General features: G+C 27.8%; 2 protein-coding genes across 2 annotated transcripts; both read right to left on the bottom strand.

Annotated features, from left to right (window-relative positions):
* Positions 1-6,958: 6,958 nt before the first annotated feature.
* Positions 6,959-9,048, bottom strand: LOC101261288 (protein E6). The gene has a single exon (XM_004232869.5). The coding sequence runs from the start codon at positions 8,205-8,207 to the stop codon at positions 7,179-7,181; it is 1,029 nt and encodes a 342-aa protein (XP_004232917.1). The 5' UTR covers positions 8,208-9,048; the 3' UTR covers positions 6,959-7,178.
* Positions 9,049-16,254: 7,206 nt separating this feature from the next.
* LOC101261571 (uncharacterized) lies at positions 16,255-16,900 on the bottom strand. The gene has a single exon (XM_004232870.5). The coding sequence runs from the start codon at positions 16,898-16,900 to the stop codon at positions 16,442-16,444; it is 459 nt and encodes a 152-aa protein (XP_004232918.1). The 3' UTR covers positions 16,255-16,441.
* Positions 16,901-17,139: the final 239 nt, after the last annotated feature.

Genomic DNA, 17,139 nt, shown 5'->3' with positions numbered 1-17,139 from the left:
AATTGTTAATTCGACTACAAGAACAATATCCAAAATATTTCTGTAAGTGAGGTTTGGAGAAGGTAATATGTACGCAAATCTTAACCTTATCTCTCGAAGGTAGTAGAGATATTGTTTTTAATAAACTATTGATCAACTAAAACATTTTAAAGTAGAAAATTATTAATTTAACTAAATCTATACCGAAAAATAAATGATACTTGGAATATATAAACTCAATATTTTGGATCTACACCATCACATTAAATCATTGATAGGCCGATAGCAATTTTTGGAAAAAAAAGTTGATGAAATTCTAATGTTGAACCAAGTAAAACTGAAGTTATATTTCATTTAAAGATCATGGATCTAGGCCCATATTTTAAGTGCATTATAGCCCATTATCAATCTGTTGGATATAGGCCCATTTATAAGTACATTATAGCCATTATTAACCAATTCGATCTAGGTCCATATTTAAGTGTATTATGGCCCATTATCAACCAATGGATATAGGCCCAATTCACTACAACAAAAATCACTTTTAGCGGCATTAAATATTGACATTAATAAAGAGTGCTAACATTTTTACAGGCATTAATTAAGTGCTATTAGAACCAATATCGTTAAAGCTTTTAGGGACATATGTAAAGAGTGACAATTACCGCTAAAAATACATATTTAGTGACAATTAAAAATTAAATACAACTAATGATCATTTTTGTTATAGTGATTCCTCGGTAGTCTTGATGACAAAGTTATCATTTAGAGAGGAAGTGGATGAAATTTGTAAACAGATTTTTTTCTATTTTATGACAAAGTTATTTAGATGTGTTTGTGCCCAAATGGATCCATTAATAAAGAGGATTTTTTTTAATTATTTTCGTGTATAGCGATGGTTTCGCCTCTAATTACGTAACAATGCGATAGTAAATATAGTAATTTTATTTCAAAATATTGCAGAATACATTATATTTTAGCACAAACAAAAATATACTTATCATTGTCACTTATATTTTTGTATTCTTTTTCTTTCTCATAAATATTTGGATCTACTATATTTGAGTCGGAGGTCTTTTGCAAATAGTTTTTCTATTTTTTTGAAGTATGGATAGGGTATAATTACACGTTATCCTCTTCAAACTCGACTAATGAGATTACATTAGATATGTTGTTGTTATGAAATATCATTATATTTCAGGCTTGAAATAAGAAGACATATGTTAGGTGTAGCAATATGTGAACTACTAAACCTACGGGTGTCAAATGAACGGGTTGGGTTGATATTAGAAATATTAAAATTGGTTGAATAGATTGGATTAGATCTTGACCTACCCAAGTTTACTTTTGGGCTCAAACGGGTTAAAAAATGGGTTGTGTCTTGACAACCCAATTTGACCCGATTAATCTTAATAACTTAACATATAAATATTTAACTTTTGCAATCACAATTTGAATTTCCGCTCAAGAATTTTTTTTATAAAAAAGGTAATAAATAAATAGATAAATTCTAAAAGATGTTAAATAGATAATAATTTAACATTAAATGTAGGAACATATCTTAATAAAAAGTTTTAAAACGGATTGAAATTGGAGATTGAATTAGGCTCAATTGATAATTCTCTTCAAATGAATTAAGCTTGAAGATTGAACCCAATTCAAATTATCTTGACCCCATCCCTTTAAATTCTTGACAGATTAAGCGAATTTATGTTTGGATTCATTTTTAACACCCCTAAATCTGAACCCAAACTCTAATATGTATCGAATTTTTTAAAAGTATCGCTATTTCGAGTAAATATAGAGGCTATATTTGTTGTATCGTATAGTTTTTCCATTAATAAATTATTCCCAGCTCATCAAACTCTGATGGGTCGTACGTGCTACACTTACATGCCAAATCTCATATCTTTAATTGTGGCTATAGATTTTTTGTCCAACAAATTCAAAAATAAGGAAAATTTTACATATATATATTCGAATTATTTTGTATCAAAATAGTAAACATTTCAGCAGGGTAAGATTAATTATTTTTATTTTCTTAAAAAATATTTGATTGGTTAGTGAAATATTTTCCATGATACATTATTGTAACAAGTAAGAAAAAAACAAATAACAAAGAGTTTAATATGTAAATATCATGTTAGTCGATTATTCAGGACCACCGTTTCACATGTTATTGGATTATTATTGAATTATTATAAATGGTTAATATTGTACCTGAATTTCCCCCATCTAGAAAATAACAAAATACAAATTAAAACAATATTATAATCCAATTTTAGTGAATTTACAATATTATTTTTAGGCTGATAACTCATTTTCTTTTGACCCACTAATTTTCTACTTCTTCAGTAAAGACGAAAAATAAAACTTTGTTGACAGCAAAATATTCTATGCTACTAAGCTTTGAGAAATTTGAAAAAGAAAAAAAAAACACTAAGATAATGTTAAGTACTTTCTTTTCTCTCATGTCCCCTCTCCCCTTACTATTTTGTTTTTTTATTTTATATCATCCAAAAATATATATTGTCTTTTGTTATACTACCATGTTTTCTTGTGATCAATATCATGCATAAAATTATCTCATTTATATTAATTTGAGAAACCATATAATATATCACGGGCCAAATGATATATATTCTCATCAAATCCTGAGATTTGTGATCTTCAAAATAATTGACAACGTATATAATTTAGATTTAAAATATCAACTAATGTTTTCGGAAGATGTATAAATAATTTCGCATGTACTTGACTCTGTTCCTTTCTAGTTGTCATGTGTTTTCTTTACTGTACAATCAAATGATAACATTTAACTATGTATTGTATTTATTTTAATTTATTGATATATATAATTTTTAAATATTTAAATTTTTAAATATCAAATCAATATAATCTAATTTATCAGTTAAATTGACTTGTAGAAAAACGCAATATGAGGGAGTATTAATTATTATTAAGTCCTAAAGAAGATACTTAATTACTGGATAAACTTTTTCAAGTTGGACTTGGTATCCATATGTGGATGAGTTTCTGATAATTTGGTAGGTAGAAAAGATGGAAGTGATGATTATAATAATTTTATGTATCAACCACACACCAAATGCACTTTTACATTTTTTTTCAGCATTTAATTTCCACACTCCTATAACATAATGAGTAGTGGCAATGATTTATAATGTTACATAACCAGTTTGGACCAAACCCTACTCTCTCTTTTTTAAAGGAATTTTATTGTTTTTTTTCCTCTTAACATAGTGATGGATTGTATAATACAAGTTTAAACATGTATATTATCACTCACCAATAACGATTATTAAGATTAAATCAACTAACTATAAACAGGTTAAATTAATTTGATGTAAATATTCAATATAAATGTCATATGTATACTTAGGAGCAAACTAGTACAAGCTAAGGATATTCATTTTAACCCCTCGACAAAAATTATACCATATATAAGATAATTTTTTTTTAACGTAAACTTTAGCTTTTGTTTCACAACTAATTATAAAATTCCATGCAACTATATATATATACACAACTACTTTAAGTTACATTAAATTTGTTTGACAATCATCAATAAATGTGGTAGTTATTTATTTTCTCATGCAAGAAAATCCCCATGTTCTCAAATCTATTGTTGCGCTTATTTCATGCAAAAGTACAAGTTCTAAAATTAAAATGGCCCCGCAATTTAATATAAATAATTATTACGCTATCAAGTTAACTCAGTGTATAGTACTCTTTCAGGCCATAATTGTTTGGTAGATATACTAAAAGTAGATGTCCAAGATTAATTATCAATTTAAATAATAAAAAAATAATTAATTACTTTTTTCAATTTTGTCCTTAATGATAATGTAGTTCAATTGAAAAGTTAGGTAGACTTTTGATATTCTTGATAGGGTTATATTAGTTAGATTACATATTGTATTAAATTTTTCTTGAGGGGTGTGCAATACTTAACATGACAAACAATTATGGACGGAGAGAGTAACAAGTTATATTTTTTATTTTGTTTGTAATCTTTATATGAATATTATATACCAAGACAAAATTATACTTTTGAATTTATGAATTTTGAATAATTAACTTTTACGAACAAATAATAAAATTACTGAATTTCGTCGAACTCATAGTCCGTCCTTTCTATTCAAATTTGAGAAAAAGAAGTTTCACAAAATAATGTGTCCTTTCTTAAAGCAAAGGGAAAACGAATACTCAATACCTAATTATGACGCATGACTTTAATTATCATTCGAAATTGAGTATAGAAGCATCCTCATAATGAAAATTCCCATCTTATTTTTCATATAATTTTAACTTTGCTGTAAAACAAAGTGACAAATTCTAAATTAAAGTAAAAGAAAAAGTTAAAAATAGCTTCGAAAAGAACTCTAAAGGAGATTAATGACAAGTATAGTTATATATTCAAAGTGATAAAAAGAAAGTCAAAAAGTTCTTTAATATAAGAAACTTGAAACACACATTGAAAAAAATGAAAAACCAACATCAAATATTTATTTTATTCTTTCTAAAAAGTATTAAAAAACTTAATCAAATAAAGATTTCTAAGACGACCCGCCATTCACGGCAGGTAGACAAAAGTCCAATGAAATAGGTATTGGTTTCTGACTTTTCTTTTTACCGATTACAACATACCCTCTCCGTCAAATAGATATCTAAAATTAATTGTCAATTTAAATAATCAAGAATTTAATTAATTATTTTTTTCAATTCTATCGTTAATAATAGTGTAAATTAATTAAAAAATTAGATAGATTTTTGATATTCTTGATATAGAAGGGTTATATTAGTCAAATTATTCTCTGTATTAAATTTTCATTGAGGAATGTGTATGACCTTACCCTAACAAACAATTGTGGATGGAGGTAGTATTTAAATACATCAATATTCGAGGACAAAGCTAGAATTTTAGTTATAGATCAAACACAACTCAGTAATTTTGATCAAATTCAATATATATGTCAAAAAATCTACATGTACCTTTTTAGGATCGAAATATCATAAACTTAAAATTTTGAATCTGTATCGGACGATGTATGTGTTATTTTAGGTTTTGTTTCTATGTAATTTATTGTAGCATATGAGTCTTGCCATCATCTCCAATGGTGCCATGCCCCTATGCAACTTTCACTTACATTACATGTTTGATATGTGGACAAATCAATCCATTGTAGAGAAAGTTGTCTGGGAATGGGGGTCCCCTTCCAACATTTAATAGTGTAACCATCCACCAAACTATGTTACATTGATATTCATGAATTTAATTTTCACTTCTCTATATCTATTTGCCTTATCCATAAAGAAGCTTGAAGAAATCACATTTTATGATATTATCTTTTTTTTTAAAAAATGAACTAATTAATGATTTTTGTCTCATATTATACTTATATTGATTTGATTTAAAATAAAATTTCACATCTAATATCCAGGTATTATAAGTTATAACTTGTTGTATAAAAATTGTCTCTATATTTCGAGCTCGAATTTGAACTCAAAACCTTCTAAGTTATAGAAATTGCCTTTATATATAATATTTGAACTCGAAACTTATAGTTAAAAGCAGAGACATACTTATATTGTAGTATAAGGTCTTTTGGTAGGTACAGTTAGGAGGTAGAGTTAGTGGGAAGAAAGAGGTTCATCGTTTGAAAATCATGTTATATATTAAAATTATAATGCGAGAATTAGTATTATTAGCGTGCATAAATATGTTTAAAGCAAGAATACATAATTCATAGCCATAGAAATAAAAAAAAAATAAAGCAAATAAAAAAGGTTAAAAACATAGGGATTTTATTTAGATTTTTGAAGCATTAAATGCTTGAGAGTGAAATACTCATGGGAATTGGTGGAGGGAAACAATGGTTGTTGACAAATGTTGGTGGAAATAGTCATTATGTTGATGCAAGTCTCTGTCTTTAAAAACAAATAGAGAAAGAAAGGAAATAAAATAAATGAATTTTCTGATATTAATACGATAAAGGGGGAAAAAAAATATATGGTTCTAAAAAGTGATGATCATCTTTATTTGAGTGATAAAAAAGAAAGAAATATTGTGAAATAAAAGAAAAAAAATAAAGGGAACATAAAGCAAACCGAAAATTGACACCACAAGAAATTAAAATTTGTCTCTATTTCTCTTCCTAATCTTTTTTTTTTTAAAGAAAATTCTTTTAATCGTTGATCAGATACATTTGCATGCCCCTTAATTAATCATATAATATCATGTTACATATATAATTATATACTCAAAACTTTTATTAAGGAAATTTAAAATATGAAAAATATATACAAGAAAAAATTGAAGATGATTCAACATTTATTACACGGAAGCTTAATATAGTCTTTGAGTTAAGGCTCAAAGTGATCCTTGAGTTTTCACCTAAAGCATTAATAGTCCCTCATATTTGCATATCGATGTATTTTTATCCTCCCCTCAAATTTTGTCTATTTTTTAATACTAATTTTATTCAAAATTTTATATAACGAATTACCAACAAAAGAAATTTGGATGAACTCTTCGATCCTACGCAGTTGACCATCTGTTATTTTATCTACACATATGGTAGTAGTGATGATAAATTAAGATGGTGCATTTTAGGTCCCCAAAAGAACAGTCTTCAGTGTAACAGCAAAAAGCACATCTCAGTTTTCTTTAGGAATAAATATTTCAAGTTTGGTAGGTACTCATAAGTCATATCTTTGATAAAGTGATATTATTAATCATAATTAAGCATACTTGGCATGATAATTATTTATGTCAGAAATTAAATCTAGAAAAATATAATTAATCTCTCACTACTAGACTAATTATAGAATTACTCTGCTCCAGTCAAATATTACATAGGAGACATAATTATAGGTACCAACATTTACTGCACATAAGAGTCATAGACGCTACATTTTATTGATTCATTTTAGCAAAATTAAAATAGAACTTAACTCATAGTCATATAACATTAGACTTGTTCCATTATATTATAATTATACATGAAAAAAACACCCAAAGATAAAATCTGTAATTTAATTAACACTTTTTTCTAATAAAAATATAACTTAGACAAAAAAAAAAAAGAGGAAAACAACATCAATCATAATTGGGACACATAACATTTGTTTTGGCTCACTATGGTTATAACTTTTTTGTTTTCAATTTTTGGAACAATTTAAGGCATGTTCTCATCATCTTGAAAATCTTCATTCTCAAAGTTGTTGTTGTTGCTGTACTCATTGTTGCCATAGGTGTTCTTGTTGTTGTATTGTTGGTTCATTGCAGCAAATTCCTTTGCATTTTCATATGGATCCCTGGCATGTCTACCAGCATTAATATCATAGTAAAATTTCCCATTACCCAAGAACCTTGTGTCACTCATCCCCTGTTGTTGGTGCACTCTGTAATTGCTATTCCCAGTGTTGTAACTCTGTTCTTCATTACTGTTGTAATTTGTGGAGTAGCTCTGTTCCTGATTGTTGTTGTAATTTGTTGGGTTGGTGTTGTAGCTTTTGGCACTCAATCTTGTTTCAGTAAACTCCTGTTGTGGTTCATAATTGTTGTTATAATATGTATTAGAAGCGTTGTAGTACTCCTCCTCATTGTTATCATTGTTGTTGTACTGTTGGTTGTTGCTGTAAAAACTGTCACCACTATAGAACTGTTGCTGCTGGTAGTTGTTGTTGCTGTTGTGGCTTTTAGTACTGAAATCGCTGACGCCGTGGTAGTACTGTTGCTGCTGGTTGTTATTGCTGTTACTGCGGTAATTGGTGGGACCACTGTAGAATTGGTTGTTATTCAAGTTAGTGGTGGAGGTTGAGGCATCAATACTGTGCTTGGATGAAAAGTTGTCGTTGAAAGTGTTTTCGTTGGTGTTGTCCTCTGCAACAGTTACATAAGAAACAGGGTTGTAATTTTTGGGAAGGTATTTGCTGTTGGGAAAATTGTTGTCGTTGGTATTAGTGGTCGTAGAAGGAGTCGAAACAGATTCATGACCATAAAGGCCATAAGCACCATTTTCATTTTCAGGCATGAAATTTGGCTCTTGTTGCTCTTTATTAGGAACAACTGTTGCTGCTTCCTTTTCACCATTGTTGCTTGGGACTTTGTTGAAAAATTGACCATCCCTTGCATGAAGAACTTGGAGTGAGGTAAAAAGAGCAAGGAGGAAAATAACAGAGAAACTTTTAACAATAAAAGCCATTTCGAATAGAAAATCAAAGAATTTGTGTTGGTGTTAGTTTTCAATGCTTGTCAACTTTGCAATATACTCTCCTTATATAGACACCCTTTATCCCTCTTTTGTGTGTGTCTATACTTTTTTTTTTTTGAATTTTTTTTTATAGTTCAAAATTCTCAAATATTTATTTATTTATTTTTGAGTGAGGAGTGACTTTCATTCCTCCAATTTTCATGCTTATTAGGTGCAAATGGGGACAGGAAAAATGGAAGGAAGCTGGTCCCCATGCGTAATTATAGCACTTTAACAAAATGGTTCTTAATTTGTATAACCGAATGCATAAATTATTATGTCACTCGAAAGATAATTATAAAATATTTTTTTTATAGTAAATAGATCAAAGATCAAAAATAAAATAAAATTATATATATGAAACTTGCAGAAAACAATAATCATATGGATTTAACTTTGTTTTTAAGATTTACTCATGCGGGTTGAAAGCGTAATCCTTATGTTTTAGCTAAATAATATACATTTTTTCCCAATATGTTAAAACTCACACAACAAAATCAGTAATGATTCTTTGGAATATAACTTTAAGCTTTTAGGTTTTACACAACTTTTGATGCATATATGGCAAAGGATCCCGAGGTGGTAGGTTCCAATTAAGTAAAATCCAGGCCCAAAATTCCCACTACAATAACTCAATTGATAATAATAATAATAATAATCAAAATAAATGTGTAACATAAATTGATACCAAATAATTTCAATATGGAAGGTACAATATTAAAATTCCTCAATTCAAAATTCAATCCGAATTATATTTATTTACTGTCATTTGATATTCAAACTTCGCTAGACCAGATTAATTTTTTTTAAGAATGAAACTCCTCTACCTTTTATGGGGTAAGTTAAAAAGTTTGCGTTATATTTAAATATATATAAAAAAAATCAGTAATGAGCATTTGAGGATAATTATGAAACAATTAAAAAGAGATAAAAAAAAGAAAAACGTGTGAAGAGATTGAAGGGAAAATTGGAATGAGAAGAGGCGGGGATTGTGGAGTGGCTTTGAAAGGAAAGAAAAGTGTGGGAGGGTAACATTCAGAGTTATGGGATTTCATTGGCACATACACACACCATGTGCTTATTCTTTTAATACATTTGATAATGTCAATAGAGGTATCTTTTTTTGTTCTTATGCTTAAGTTTTCATACTAAATCAGCTGGTATTTGATATCTATGTTAGAGTCTGTATAGACGATAAAAGTGATTCTACATTTAAAAGGATTTGAATTTGAGATCTCTAGTTAAGAATGAAAGAATACTTTTTATCATTCTACCACAATCTTTATTGGCACATGTCTACATTTTTTAAGTGAATGCAAAACTAAGTTTCGATGAGTTTAATTTTTATAAACTGACAGTAAAATATTACTCTATTCATTTACTTTTATTTGTGACATTTGGACTTCTGTATCAATTAAGATGATATTTTTATCATTCAACTCTTATCGATTGATGTATAGTATTACGTCTTTAAAAGTAATTTGAATATGCGTAATTAGTGTTAAGAATAAGTACAAATAATAAAAAATAAAAAGATTCTTGGATATGTATGATAAAATGACGAGAAAAAAATAAAATTTATTTTTTAAAATAATGAATAAGTAAAAATGAACTTAAAGAATATTTATATTAGCAGATCATTAAAATTAATTTTAAGTAACTATCTATAATAAGTGAAACTAGTCTATCAAAAAACAAGACAAATAATCTACTATAATATATTAAATTACACTAATAATGTGGAAAATTATTAATTCATGTCTTAAGGGTGCATAATAATGTGAAGATTATTAATTCATGTTTTGAGGGTGCATAAGTTAGAGATGTAAGCAAAAATAGATAAAAAAAAATATTCTTATAATACAAGTGTGTGATTACTTCATCTAAAAGTTCAAATTATTAGAGAAAGTTTAATTTTATTATTTAATTACATTTTCAATAAAAATATTATTTTTAAATATTTTTCCTCGTACCAAACAACCTCCTTAAAACTTATTTTCCATTCTCTTCTTTTTATATTTTGCTGTTACATGGACAGTCTAGTAATGAAAACTAACTACCAAACCCACAAATATGAAGTATGGCATGCTATTTAAACCTTTTATTTTCACCCGATGTGTGATATTTTGCACAAAAATTCAAATTATTTTGAATTGGCATATTATAAAATTTTATTCAATGAAAAGTACTTAATACTAAAAATTTCAAATCTCAGACTTATGATGATTAAAAAATGAGCATCCCTCCTACCAAGCATGTTCTTTTTACTTTCAATTTTGTCACTTCCCAAATTTAGTTTTTTTTTTGTTAAAAGATTATGCTATACAAAAATCTTGAAATAAATAAATAAATAAACTCCAACGGCCCCCTACCTAAAACAAAAAGGTTCATACTTGAGAGAACTCAAAACAATAAAGAGAGAAATTGGTGGAGTTAAATATCAATAATTTGAAGACGACGTGCTACTTAATTGCACTATTTAGTGCAATTAATCCCAAATTTAGGAGACGACAAGTTTCAAATAATAAAAATAGAATTGTTCAACTTTTAAATTATTACTACCTTCGTCCAATATTAATTGTTAATATAAATAAGAAATCAATTTAAATTATTGAGAATATAATTAAATAATAAAAAGTGTGCACTCTCTGACAATTTAAGCTTTTATATAAGATGATCGATTACAATCAGAGCAGATACTCTAAGAACTTAGTCTTTTATATAAGATAATCACACACTTTAACAAAAACATTGAATTGATTTTGTTTTTATATTACCTTTAAAATTAATTAATAAGAATATTTTTATTTATGATTTCGTAAGAAAATTGAGTCTTTCTATCCAACCTTACATGACTTACTTTTTTTTTATAGTCAATTTTAAAAGAATGATATATTTTTATATTTGGTAATAGTTAACTTTAAAATGTCATATAAATATTTTAGTCATATAGATATTCATCACTTATTTTATATCATAAATTTTAATTTTAATTTTATTTTTTTATCTCAAATTAAATTAATTCATATAAATTGAGACGGCGGAGTAAATAAAATTTACCCAGGGAAAGGAGTACAAAGCTCCTTTTTTTTTTTTTTCTGACTATGATCAGAAAAAACAGACAGAATTAAATTAAAATAAAATAAGGGGGATTTGTTATTGGATAGGAAGTAATTGACAGTTGATTAGTTGGTTGAAATTAATGCCATATTTTCCCAATTTTGGTTCATTTTCTGCTTTTTACTACAATGTATTTATTGATATTTATTTCAAAATGTAATGCTAGGTGCCTCCATTCATTTTTTGGATTTATGATTAAGGCGACTACTCTTACAAATTGTTGGCTTGTGCACTTATAGTTGTATTAGAAATAAATATTTCTAAGTAATAATTTATGAACCTCCCTTTAAAAGTTAGATGAAATATTGTAAGAGTCATATTCAATGCCTCAAAATTTCATCTACACAAAAATTAAAATAACTTAAATTTTGGTCCAATTTTTCAAAGAAAGGACTATTAGAAAGTGTGCAGTTCAACTACCTAAATTAAGATAGATTTATGAATTGGTCTAACAAGTCCAATGGAGTTAGTTAATGTGATGCATATATGAGAAATTAAGAGTCTAAAAGTCTAGCATGTTGGCTTTGAGAGGGAACATTATGTTATAGGGAAAGAGTAATCACCAAAAGAATTATTTTTTAAACGGTGATGACTAGGCTAGCTCGTGCATAGCTAGACTAATTTACTAAATTATTTATTACTTCGATTCAATATAACTATTGAATAATTCTAATTATCAAAACTTAAATTTATGAAAGAATAAATTGCTTACAATATTTGGTGTATTATTACTATATTGATTGATTTATCTTGCCTCCTGAGGGCAACTTAAAGTTTGAATCACAGTATCACGGATTCGTTAGTTTATTTTACATTTTCATATTTTTCATTTATTTATATCAAGAATGACAATAATAGCCAAAGAAAATACAACTCACCCACTCGTTCAAATATGTAGTTTAAATTGGCCAACAAGAAACTTTGTCCAAATATTTTTCGATTTGTTATGAGCTATAATAACAAAATTTTTATTTTTTGTGATAAACTAAATTATAAAATAAAATTATATGGAAAATGATTCGAAATATACCCAAATTTTGATTGAAATTGCTTTAATGATATCGAACTTTGAAAATGACCTGTTACCTCTTGGATTATTTAATAATGTATTTTAAAATTATATATGTGCACACATTATTATTTATAATGACGCAATATTTATGATGTTCACGTGAAATAAATATACATTTTAAATACACTACTAAATAGTGCGGGGGTGGGGGCATGAAAGGTCCTTTCCATAGTTCGATATCGTTATAACAATTTCGATCAAAGTTCAAATATATTTCAGACCTTTTTCTCAAGTAATAATAAGTTTGAATTATGACCTATTTTTTAGCCATCTTGACTCAATTCATCTCAACATATAACTAAGGTCGAGATACGATTGGTCGATGTAATTTATTTTTTCAATTCATTTTAATCCGTCCAAATTCAATCAAATCGTTGATTCACACCACCTTAAATTATGAATAAGAAAAGAAAAGAAGGAATATTGGATCTTTTTTCTTGGTTTCTCCTAATGTGTGGTATTTATAGTAGAACCCGATTAATTTCAAATTCGCACCCATATTGAATAGAGAGGTAAAACGCTTCCTAATGAAAATAACTTTGTATCTAAGAAGATTCAAATTTAAGATCTCAAATTCAGTATAAATTAGTTTATAGTTTGTCCTTGTCATTGGTGTAAAGCGTAGGATGGTAGGGTTGAACCTTAGTTGCAGGGCCTGCCCATAAATTATGGCTTGATTGACTGTACAGTAATCCACTAGAAATGTAGTGGGTGGGGGTACCACTCCACAAAATATAAGACCTAGAGACACATAAGTGGTTTTAACTAATTAACTACCCCTCTTACTTTTTTTTTTATTTATCTTGTAAAAAAAGATAAATCAAAATTATTTGATAAAATACTCTCAATCAACATAACTTGATTTTATATATATATATCTATATATTTATTCATCTTGTTCTCATTAAAAGTTTAATGCATATTCAAATTTGTTGTTTGATTGAGTGTACTTACTGTAGAGACACGGAGTAAGTGATTTAGATAAGTTATACATTTTTAAATACATGTTATTTTTAAATTATATTATTTTTTTTCTGATTTTTCAGATAATCAACTTTTAAATGATTGATTTATTGGGATTACTACAACTAATATTATCCCTCCCCAAAAAACTTTTCTTATGACTTCGAACCACAATGTAAAATTGATTTTTATCCCACTTCCGTTAAAGACAAAAAAAGAGATATGTGAGGTATTTGTGTAATAATAGAATATAAATAAGTTACTTTTATAATGAGATGTATATCAACTTTAAATAACAAAGTTTAGGTATATATCAAATCTTTTTTTCAAGAAAAATAACCCGCTAAAATAAAATCATTACTATCTCCGTCTCATATTAGTTAATCACTTTTCTTTTAACACACAAATTGAAAAATCATAAATAAAAAGATATGTAATTTTACTAATTCACCCTTTAAAAAACTTGTTAGGATTTACAAACAAGCTTTTTGACTGATGAAAAGGAGGAATAATTAATCTTGCCCTAATCAAGCTTCTATTAGACTAATAATAATAAGCACATTCACATGATTTGATATTAGAAGTTAATTAAGGAGTGATTAGGCCACATCTCTTGGGATAAACAGAAGAAAGGACATAATTACTTCACTTAATCTAACTTTATTGTCAACCTTTTTACTAATATTTGAAACAAGCAAATCCATTCACAAGAAAGAAAGAAAAAAACAACTAAAAGGAAAAAGCCAAAACAAAAGTACCAAAGACTTTGACCAATCAATTCTCTTTCTTACCCCCCCCCCCCCTTTTTTTTCTTCTTGAGTTTAGTAATTAACTGCGTAATTAGCGGACAGGGAAATTGGCAAGTCCACTAAGTTTTTTAATTAGTAAAAAAAATAAAATTTTGTCTTTGATGAAATTGAAAATTTTGGTATAACGCAAAAGACTTTCTAAAGTCTTGTGGTGTTTTTATTAGATTAAAAAATAATAATTCTAGAAGGGAGAGTCAATCTAGGAGATAATATCGGAAAAATTAGACGATTTTAATTTTTCTAAAGTATTCATATGGTAAGATTAATGTAGCAAATTGATTTTTCCATTTATACTTGAAAATATATATATATATATATATATATATATATATATATATATATATATATATATATATGAACTTATGAAGCATTAATTAATCAAGTGTCTAATTACGCGTGCAATAATATGCAAATTAAAACTTTGGTTTATTTTATAAAAAAATATTACTTTTGGGTAGGGGACACTATAGGACCCTATGAGAATCAAGTCTTGCAGCTCTAGAATAAATAATAGTCCGAGTTATCAACTTAATTGATTTATTTTACACGTATAATAAAGTTTTTTGACTAATATTTTATTTTAAATTGTATAAAAAGTATTATAAAAACGTTTCTCTTTTTTGGTTTTATTCGATCAACTGCCTAATGTTTTATTTTAAATTGTACAAGAAGTATTATAAAAACGTTTTTTTTTGTTTGATTTTATTCTATCAACTGATATGATTTACTTTCATTTATATATGAGAAAAATTATAACTTCAGTAATCAGCTCACACGTTCATATCTGTACCCTCGATTATTAACCATCGCTCACCCTTTTTAACGATTAGCATATGTGAGTCATTTTTATTAAGTACGGTGACAAATAAAATTTCGATTTCTTATAATATAAAGATAAATCGAATGACAAGGCAAAATAATGGAGGATTGGGGTGTGACAAGTTGCATAGAAAGAATGTCTTTTTCACTATTTAAGAGCATGTGCAGGTCCTCTTAAATTGAAGAGAAACTCACATGCAAGGTCACCATTAGAGGTTCACATTTCCTTAACTCAAATGGAAACTATCGTATCCATACAAACTCGATCGTATCGATAAGTTTAGAGGCCTGAACGTCTAATTCATAGAAATATTTTTTTTTATTGTCATATATAAATTGAATTACTATAACATCCTCAACTGATCGATGTTATTGGTTAGTTGGATTTATTGGGTGCCTTCAAATTTCAACTAATGTTCACTTGTGTCTGTCTATTTCAATACTATTAAGCTAGAAACCGTGTCTTGTTTTCTTGATTAAATTGGATTAATGTTATATTCATATCATATCCTTCGTGAACAATTAATCTTTTAATGTCTAATCTTATACTCTAGCATTGCTAATTGGATGCTCAAATTATTTCACCTCGAATCTAAAAAAGTCTGTACGATTATGAGTTATTAATTTCTTGCATTATTCTTAAATTTGTACCATATCTATCGACAAGGTGAGGAGAGGAGAAAACAACTTATTGGGGAATAGCACTCCAAACCAAAGATGCCTTCCATCTCACATGTAGAAATTAGTTGATATCCATACCTATTCATGATAGGTGGAGCCAAGTAGGGTCGAGTTTTATGAATTCGGACAAATTCAGTAGAATTTTTGTAGATCATGTATTTGTATTAGAAAATTAAATAAATATATATATATATCTATTTTAACTTATGGATCCCCTAACAAAATTGATTGACAGGTCGATAAGAAAAAGATTGTGGAAATGTTTTCCTCACCAATATTATGCCAGAGCAGCATTAGTGTAAAGAGTTCATTCGTTGAAAAATTACTACAAGGTCAAATTATAATTTTATGTATATATAGTAAATGTCGATTTTTTTTTTTTTAAAAAAAAATCATTACTAGGAACATAAATTTGCATAAGCAAATGGATTTGAATGTAAAAATGGAACTCTTTGCTTTTCTTCAACTTTTCAGCTCCTCCCATTTCTTTATTAGGTACTTTTCATTTGCTTATTCATCTAATTCAAAGTGTTGCTTTGTGGAACATCAATTATGTTATTTTAACCATTGATATGCAAAAAGAAACATACAACTTCCAATTAGGATCAACATATATCCTCCAATTTCTACCTTTCTCACGAGGTTGCGTAAACAGAGTATATTGTTACTAAAGAAAAACAAAACCCTATGATGACAAAAAATAAGTTGTCAAATTCAAGAATCTACTTCATGAATTTGAGATAAGGGTTACGAAAGATAAACAAGAGTGCCAATATATTAGGTAAAATAGCTAGAACAAAAATGTTCCCTTCCCTGCTATATATTCTCTTTTTAAACCTTTTCCTCACAAACTGTCTTCTTTCTTCGTCTCCCCATTGAGCTTCCTCCACTCCCTTTGCCAGTATCAATGGAGGGGGTTGTTGATATGGGCATTTGGATCTCCAAGAAGTTTCAGGTGCACCAAGTCTTGAGATCCATTTCAGGTAATATGAGAAAGCCCATTTCAGATATACAGAAGGGAAGGTGATTTTGGTGCACAGAATTGGGGGATAGTCCCAATTGAGGTAACAGGGGATTTGGTTAGAAATGAAGATTTGGGATTCAAAAGATGGTTTAGTTGTGGGATTAAGTATGATGTGTGTTAATGCTTGAATTCTTTGGTTCCATGTTGTGTCTTCCATTTTTATGTTTTGTTATCTTGTTGAGAGCATAGTGTGTTATCCTTAGGTTTGAAGATGAAAAAAATGTGGATGTGGTAGAAAGAGCAAGTGGTGTTTTTTGGAATAATTTCAGTTTGACCCTTATAGGTTATGAATATTACAAAATTGGGCCCTCCTGAGTATTGAGTGTATAAACTTTGATTGGAAAAACCATAAAATTGTATCTCCATCGAATATTTACACCATACCAATATATAAAA

The sequence above is a fragment of the Solanum lycopersicum genome, chromosome 2 (genome assembly GCF_036512215.1).
Source record: "Solanum lycopersicum chromosome 2, SLM_r2.1".
Taxonomy (NCBI): Eukaryota; Viridiplantae; Streptophyta; class Magnoliopsida; order Solanales; family Solanaceae; genus Solanum; species Solanum lycopersicum.
The sequence above is the reverse complement of the archived record's forward strand: the minus strand, read 5'-3'. Positions and strand labels throughout refer to the sequence as shown.

Excerpts from the sequence above, each read along its gene's own strand:
- LOC101261288 (XM_004232869.5), bottom strand. The coding sequence starts at position 8,207 with ATGGCTTTTATTGTTAAAAGTTTCTCTGTTATTTTCCTCCTTGCTCTT.
- LOC101261571 (XM_004232870.5), bottom strand. The coding sequence starts at position 16,900 with ATGGAAGACACAACATGGAACCAAAGAATTCAAGCATTAACACACATC.